The 8414-nt window shown below is 39.8% G+C and overlaps 2 protein-coding genes across 4 annotated transcripts; one reads left to right on the top strand and one right to left on the bottom strand.

The window, feature by feature from the left end:
• Positions 1 to 330: 330 nt before the first annotated feature.
• On the bottom strand, positions 331 to 4320 carry trub2 (TruB pseudouridine (psi) synthase family member 2). Of its 2 annotated transcripts, XM_014982102.2 has the most exons (9): positions 4217 to 4320; positions 4044 to 4129; positions 3790 to 3924; positions 2844 to 2918; positions 2697 to 2758; positions 2520 to 2601; positions 2254 to 2326; positions 2017 to 2153; positions 331 to 1920 (listed from the first exon to the last, which is right to left on the bottom strand). In XM_014982102.2, exons 1-9 carry the CDS (start codon positions 4279 to 4281, stop codon positions 1589 to 1591), a joined length of 1047 nt encoding a protein of 348 aa, XP_014837588.1. In that variant the 5' UTR covers positions 4282 to 4320; the 3' UTR covers positions 331 to 1588. The 2 variants fall into 2 exon arrangements, with proteins under 2 accessions (XP_014837588.1, XP_014837589.1); XM_014982103.2 differs by having other exon boundaries at positions 4044 to 4298.
• A 201-nt stretch (positions 4321 to 4521) lies between these two features.
• On the top strand, positions 4522 to 7549 carry hdhd3 (haloacid dehalogenase-like hydrolase domain containing 3). Of its 2 annotated transcripts, none has more exons than XM_014982106.2 (3): positions 4522 to 4625; positions 6004 to 6341; positions 6482 to 7549. In XM_014982106.2, exons 2-3 carry the CDS (start codon positions 6009 to 6011, stop codon positions 6878 to 6880), a joined length of 732 nt encoding a protein of 243 aa, XP_014837592.2. In that variant the 5' UTR covers positions 4522 to 4625; positions 6004 to 6008; the 3' UTR covers positions 6881 to 7549. The 2 variants fall into 2 exon arrangements, with proteins under 2 accessions (XP_014837592.2, XP_014837591.2); XM_014982105.2 differs by having other exon boundaries at positions 4529 to 4648.
• Positions 7550 to 8414: the final 865 nt, after the last annotated feature.

The raw sequence follows: 8414 nt of genomic DNA, 5'->3' as shown, positions 1-8414 counted from the left end.
ATTGTATTAACTTGTACTGTGTTTACTTTTCAATTATATTTATCGTACATGCACATGTTGTGTTGCAATATTTTTTCTCTTTCTGCAGGAGTAGAAGCAGACTTGTGGGGTGTTGGTTTCTATTCTTTGTCCTTCCCTCTCCTAACTTCCTCCCTCTCCATTACTTTTGAAATAAACCCAAATCAATTTCTAATGAAGTGGAGCATAACAGTGAAAGCCGTAATGCTCCACCTGTGAAAGGAAACCTATCGGGCCACACCTTGGTACTCAGACCATTATGGGTCCCACAATGCCAGCCAGACAGGACACACTAAAACAAAAACACACTCATTGAAAAACCAGTAAGTTATCTTTACTGCACACTCTGAGATGACTGGTATAACCACATCCCAAACAAAATACAAGGGGAGTGCATTTCCTCAGAGCACAGCATATATTTTACAAGCAATGGAAAGAGTAAAATCGATATAAATGGTGGTAATAAACCTGTGCATCCTGTATTTAGGCTTTATTAATGGCTCATGTTCTCATTTGGCACTTAAAACTTTCACCACAATCAGAGACATGGCTGCTCTTCGACAAATATTTGCTGAAATAAATTTGCAGAGTCAGAACATGTAATTCATGCAAGTCTGAGTAAAGTCCCCACTAAACTCATCACAGACATGATCGTCAGCCTTCAACTAATTGATGGGAGTCGTTCTTATTCCTCATTGTGACGTTTATGCATCAACCTTAGAAACAAGTTATAGATTCACGTTTGTAATTTCTGTTCATTTCCTCAAATCCAAAAGGGTTGAATTGATACAAAAAGGATTAAATACATTTACCTAATACTTAATAAACGCTCCTGAAGGTTTTGATTTTCTTTAATGACACGTTAAGGCCTGAAAACTTCTTGGTGGCTGACTGATCACACACAGCTAGCATGAAGAGGATCTGTTCAATACTCACTGGATTCAGCAGCATCCAGAACTGACGCGTGTAAATAAAAAAATAACTCTTAAGATGTTGTTTGAAGGGATTTAGTGGCCAAACGGAGAAGAGACACGTTAGCAGGTCTGTCCCCCTGTTCGACTTTAACTTGCACGATCACATTTGTTCCCAAGAAGTGAAACTGGGACATTTTCAGTTATTTGGTTTGTATTTAAGCTGCAGGTGCCACATTTTTCCAGATCAGTCCTCCTCAAGAGTATGAAACCTGCGGTCGAGGAGACGCCCATTGAACAAACTTCAATACATCAGTTGTGTAGCATGTATTTGAGTCTGTTCATATAAGTTTGACCACATACATGTTAGGGAAAACTCTTGAGCACCTTTTTTGTCTTAGAAAAATCACTCAAGCCTCTTCATTCCAAAACTGAAAAACAAGGATTTACATAAACAACCAAAACATTAACAATATTAATTCTCTCAAGGACTTCGGTATAAACCTTGGCCGGCAACCACAGAGTCACATTTGTATATTAGCCCAATATATTTGAGGAGCATTTCCCTTGTTTGACCTCGATAGTAAAATTTCTTTATTAACCGAGCTGTGAAATATCACTATTTTAGTTCACTTTTATTTCTTCAATCACCCATCAGCTCAGTTACACTGCACCTCAGTTGTTTCTTCCTTATCAGCTTTGTTTTCTTGAGAGACTGCGAGCGTTTCCTCAGATGTCTGCAACATCGCTTTATCAGTTTGAGTCCCGGAGCTCTTCTTCTGGTTGTTGTTCTTTTTTGAGCTGTATTTCTGAACAGCCTGCAGGACGTCAGCAGCCGACCAGTGGTTACGCGTGAGAGCGTCCTGCAGGGTAAAGAAGCCGTCTCTGGTCCGCCTCACTCCCTTACACACCGCCGTGCTGCGCAGCTCCAGTCCAATCTCGTGCACGACTTTGCGCAAATATTTCTGCGTTTCGTTCAGGCACTGCACCTCTGTGAAAAGGCAGAGCACGTGACGTGTCATGCGAGACAAAGGGACTGAAGAAATAAATCTTGGATTCGATATTTCTCACGCTTAGCTGAGTTTACCTAAGGTGAAGTGCGGTGGCTGGAAGCGAATGCATCGTAAGCCTGTCAAAATAGGAACCGATTTCCCGTCTGGACCCAACAAGCCTTTTACAGCCAGCTCATATGCTTCCTGTGAGTTCATGTCTACACTGGAATACCTATTGTGAGGGATAATAACAGTCATTATCTGCAGGATAATTTTGTTCCTTGCAATGGCCTAAATTATTACGCGTCGTGCAAATGAAGTTGGTTGCCTACGTTCTCAGGGCTTTCTGATTGGCTCCCTCCAGCATGGCTAGCACTCTCTCCATCTTCTCCTGAGTGATGTGATCTGATGAACAAGATCGTGTTTAAGGACAAATACAACCAAATACTATTACAGATACAGCATACATACAACACTTAATATGTGTTTAATACAAAAAATAAAGCTAATGAAAATCTGATTCTTTACAAAAAAAAATACAGGACTGCCTTATGGGTTAAATTAAGAAACTATTTGCATCCAAAAAAAAAGTTCTTACCATAAGTGGATCGTTCCACAACTCGACTCGTGTGAGTAAAATCATGTGTTGCCATCCCAAATTCACCTTCCAGTGTGTAATCCTTAATCAGAACCAAACATTGAACTTTGCCTAAGAAGTTTAACTTAAGTACATAATTTCACGTATAAGGTAGAACAGTCAGAGGTGAGAAATTACCCTTGTGGTTTGTATCCCGTAGAGATCGTTCAGGACCTTGTTCCCATTCCCCACGGCCAAAACTGCAAGAACAGAAGCTGAATAACTGCTCTGGGATTTTCTTCAACAGATAAACTTTTGTTGTATGTATTAGGAGTAAAGTTTTACCAAGAACACCAGAAGATGAAGCATCCAGGCGGTGACCCACCCCAACTTTGAGATGCTGGAATTCAGGTCCAGTCACTAAAACATTGGAAGATGTGATTTTACAGGGGCTGCATGATGCTAGAGCTGAATATAGCAATGACATCAATTACAATTAACCCATATTTTTCTCACTCTTTTCCATCATTACACCCTCTTCTCATCTGCTGTGAGCTTTAAAGTCTCAGCCACTAAAACCAGAATACATATGGCGTACATCAAGGGTGGCCAACTTCAGTCCTGGTGAGCTTCTCTCCTGCAACCTTTAGATGCCTCCCTTCTCAAACACATCTGAATCAAATGAATGGCTTATTACCAGGGTGGTGGGATTCAGCCGTTTGAATGAGGTGAGAAAAGACGCATCCAAGAGTTGCAGGTTGGGTCAGACTTTAGAAAGGTCATACAGTGGCAGCAACCCAGGGCCCTGATTTTTGGGGGGACCCGAAAGATTTTTTTTTTATTTTTGTATTAATAAATGTGTCTTTTGGAAAAATAGTACTTTATATAATACTCGTTAGACCCATATCCGGTGAGTTGTGTTAATAGTTTGGGGATTTTTGTGAAGAAAAACAATATTCACGCAATTCAAAATCACAAAGTTCTAGTTAACTTCAACATGGAGATGGAAGACAAGGGACATATTAAGCCTAACATGCATCAGTTCATACTGATGTGTAGGACAACTTATTAATCTGTTAAAATTTGGATTACATTTTTTTTTCTTCTTCTTTAGAGGACAGGGAACCAAAACTGTCCCCAACCCAGGGGCCCACATCCTTGTAAATCTGGCCCTGGCTGTGGGATATCAGCTGTCAATAATTGGTCGTGTATGGTCACGACTGGTGTGCATCAAAGACAGTTAGACATAATCTAACTCACTGATTGTCTAAATATGTAACACACGACATACCCAGAGGGTGCTTGGACAGGACGGGGACAGAGACTGGCCTCAGCATGAGTCCTCCAGATGCTTTAGGTTCGTTGTTTGGGTTTGGTAAGAAGCGAACTTCATGAGTGAGAGGCGGAGCAGGTGTATCGTTCAAACCTGAGGACAACACATCCACGGGGCTCCACATGTTATCCAGCTCTACTGCAAGTTCTGATATAAAGTGACTGCGAGAAAGGACGGAGATTGTTCTCGAGACGAATCATTACAAATCTCACCTTTCACAAGATTAGTCTCGATGGTGTCCCTCACTAGCTTCCAGTGCACTCCTGCGGGTTTGTAGACGCAGAACAGACCCTCTAACCTGTGGAACATTCGCACAGCTGGACTCCGCATGGCGACAGCGCGGATTCAGCTCATTTCACCTAAAATAAATTAAATTATTTAATACTTAGTAGCAATAAGATGTTTGTTGTCCTCAGGGCAAGCCGTCCTCACACGTGAACCTTTGCGCATGCGTACACAAAGCTGGTTGAACGTCTTGGTCGCTTGTTGTACACTGCCTCCTACTGGAGTGGATGTATGCAAAAATCTATGTGCTGACATAAAAGGTTACATATGAATTTAGAATGACTGTAGTTGGCATGGTTATTATTTAAATAAATCTTTCAGTCCTGGAAGTTGAGAAATAAGGTATTGTTGTCCGTAGAAAATACAAAATGTAAAATAAATGCCGCGTTATATCTGCTACTGCCAACAGATGGCAGCAGAAGCTCGATCGTCACAGAGTGAGGCAAATGGAGAGAAGACGAAGAGGATGAGGAAGGGAAGGATATCTAATCTCGCTTAAAAACCTGCAGGTGATCGTGGAGACTTTATTTCGGTAATGTTTAAAGTTGTGCTAAGTGTTGGTGATGCTCTAAAACACATCTTCAAAGGTTGAGCACAGGTGCAGAGAAAATTAGCTTTCTTTCGCTAGCTAATGTTAAAATAACTACATTATCACATATCAGGCTGGTGGAGTTGAGCTTGTTTATGTTTTGCACGTTGTTTCAAGGTCAAAGCGGGTTTTCTAGACGGGTGGTTAATTTATTAAAATTATATATTTTTTTGTTTTTCAAGGTAGACAGTCTATTCGGTATTATTACACATGAATAGGTCTGTACATGTTCAAAACAGTGAGTTAAAACTAACCTCAAGCGCACATCCAAAGGATTCAAAAGAGAAATAAGCAGAAATTTCAGCAGTTCTCTACTCTGGATAAAACATGTTAATGTTAGCACAATGTCAGGTTGGAAAGACAATAGGAATTACCTGAGAGAGGCAGTCAATGATGGGTCATTGGACCATTTATCCAGAACATTTACCTTAAAGTCAAACAGTGTTTTGGAAAAAAGATCTTAATTAGCATGTTAAATTTCATAACAGTACAACTAGAAAAGGACTGAACAAGCATCACCTGTTGGGAGGGTTCTCTTTCTTAAATATTGCTGTAAAACTTAATTTTGCATCTGTACTAAAACTGCTGTTTATACAATATTATACAGATGAATCGTTTATATGTGTAATATAAAAAGTGTATATCATTAATTGAAGTCAAAAAGTGAAACTCTTTGTACAAAAAGTATGACGACTATAGCCTATACATAACACATATATAAATACATGAGCTTATTAAAAAAGGATTTTAACATAGAAATGTTATGACCTACACAAACCTGCCATTATCCAGCAGATAGGCATTGACACAAACATCACAAAAAGTTGTTGTTAAAGTAGCTCACTGTTCAAATTTTGGTGTAAAACAAACTATGTTGTGCAACAGCAGCTCTCACTAATGCAGCTTTCAAAGGGATGTGAAGCAAAGCCTTTTCAACAGTTTGCAGGAGATTCATAAAGTGTGGATTTGTAAAGTTATCTAAGAGAATCTCCACTGCTCACCTGTTGCAGAATATTGCACCTACTAAATACTTTCATTCTGCACTCATATTCCCCAATTGTTCTTATGTAGTTTTACTCTTGCCAGACAGACATAAAAAAAAATGAACCATGAATTATATATTATAATTTCTGGAGTTTCCTCAAGACCCAAGATGTGCTGCAGAAGTTTATTTTTGCAGAATTAACAACCAGAAATCATTTTTTTAACTAATTTACGTTTCACTGGAATATTTATGGGCTCCATTTTCCTTTATTTTGCTCAGTTAAGATGTGTTTTTTTCTGTCATATCTGTGCAGCTGTAATGCCAAGAGTTCCTCTGCGCTGGGTGTTGTGGGATATTAAAGACACCCTGCTGAAGGTGCGGGGGTCTGTGGGAGACCATTACTCCAAGGAGGCTGAAAGATGGGGCCTGAGCCTGCATCCTGCAGAGATCAACGCTGCTTTTCAGGAGACGTATCGGCGTTATTCCAGCAGATACCCAAACTATGGCAGCTCCCAGGGTCAGACCGGACAGACTTGGTGGATAGGAGTCATGCGAGACACTCTGGCTGAGTGCAAAGTCAATGATCCAGCTCTGCTGAACACAATGGCTAACAATCTTTACCAAGATTTCTGCAACGCAGAAAAATGGGAGGTAAGCAACATTTGGCACCTTTATGCACATAAAACAAAGTAAATAAATAAAAGTGCATTCATCCATTTTGTTAATTATTAGAATAGTCATGCAATGCAGAAAATTCCTGAAAATGAAGAAACACGTGATCTTTTTTCCAGGTATTTCGAGACTCCAAGACGGCCCTTGAACGATGTTCCTCTCTTGGACTGAAGCTGGGCGTCGTGTCTAACTTTGACAATCGCCTCGAAACGATTTTACGCAGCTGCGGGCTGCTGTCGAGCTTTAGCTTTGTGGTTACATCGGAGGAGGCCGGCGTGGCGAAGCCCAGCCCGGCCATCTTTCATCAGGCCCTCCAGAAATGTGGAACATCCGCTGACAGAGTGGCTCATGTTGGGGACCACTATGTGTATGATTACCTCGCATCTCGCTCTGTGGGAATCCACGGCTTCCTTTTAGACAGAGACAACTCGCACAAAGAAGGCGCTGTTCCTCAGGAACACCGGGTTGTGACATTGGATGAGCTGCCGTCACGCCTTCAGGACCTTATGATCGAATGACACAAGAAAAAATCTGTACATCCAATTAGGCCTGTCACAAAACTAACTTCGCTAATTTGTCTCAGTAATGATCGCGATAAATGATAAAGTTGCTGTTTTTGAGACCCTTTTCAAGAAACATATTGATAATAAAAAATTATAATGCAAATTTGCCTTTTTGAGGGCCAGTAAACAGTAAAGTTTAACACTGGAACTTAAAGACATTTTAAATATCTAACTTAAAACAACCCAAAACATTAAAATAAAAATAAAAAAACACACTCAGCCGAAACCATAAAAAAAATGGATTACGACGTCTCTATAAACAAATTTTCTCCTTAAAAAAATTCTTAATCATCAGAATATAATTTATTGAACTCATTTTAATTTGTCATGCAATTAATTAATACGAGTCAGTTGGGAGTTAATATCCATGTTGGGCTTTGTGAATCCAAGTGTTTCTTCACTAATGTGAACTCTGACAGATTCTCTTGCAGCAGTGATATGTAAATGAAATGTACAGTATGTGTTCATGGGTTACGCCGCCAGTACAGATGTTTATATTCAATAATCTATGTCCCAAAAATGATTATTTGCCTATATGGTTATAACACACTGTGGCCATTAAAATGCAAGGGTCATATTGAAAATGAACCTAAAGGACAAATAAATGTAAACATTTTTTGCAAATGGTTCATTCTTTATTTACTTGATTTCAAAATAATAGTTCTTTGAAAATGTTTTGCAACCTGGCTGAAAGTGAGAAACTAATTGCCTCCTAAACCCAATAACTGATAATGATACCGTTGGCAGCATCACCATCCATAAAGTGTTTCTGATAACTGGGAATGAGTGATATTGGGTCCCATCTTTTATTGCAAGATTGCCAACATTCAGTTTTAATGGAGAGTTTTCCAGTTTGAATGGGCTGTTTAAGGTGATGCTGCAGTATTTCAACCTTAGCTAACCTTAACTAGGTCACTCCTAAATATCCTTTAGATTGTTTTGAGCCATTCAGAGACTGACTTTCTGGTGTTTTTGCAAAATCATAAATTATTTTCATTATCTGCAAATTTTATTTGTCTGGTCGCTGCCAGACTTGCCCTTAAAGCAAGCAGGCTGAAACACAACGAAACGAAGACGCATCAAACTTCACTTCCCTCGGTTACGGTCGGTGTCGAGGCAGATAGTTCCTCGTACCGACCCAGGTTCTGTTCGAGGTTTCTTCCTGTTTAAAGGGAAGCTTTTTCCTCTCCACTGTCACCACATGCATGCTAGGTATGAGGGATTACTGTAAGTGTAACGTTGACGACTCAATGCAAGCAATTTTTGGCTCGCCCTACATGCTTGTCCAGGAGGAGTGAATGCTGCAAGTCAATGACTCGATGCAATCTGCTGGGTTTCCAAAGATGGAAAACTCTTTTAGCTAACGGCACTGATTGATGCGTTAGATCAATTGGAATGCATGTATTGTAAATTTGTGGTTTTTAAACAGCCCAAAAAGTGCAAAAATGAGAAAAAAAAAGGGTTTTATAGTGGCCTATTTAAAGTCCAG

This window comes from Poecilia mexicana, unplaced genomic scaffold (genome assembly GCF_051168715.1).
Source record: "Poecilia mexicana isolate PSO_F unplaced genomic scaffold, ASM5116871v1 scaffold_5, whole genome shotgun sequence".
NCBI lineage: Eukaryota > Metazoa > Chordata > Actinopteri > Cyprinodontiformes > Poeciliidae > Poecilia > Poecilia mexicana.
The sequence above is the reverse complement of the archived record's forward strand: the minus strand, read 5'-3'. Positions and strand labels throughout refer to the sequence as shown.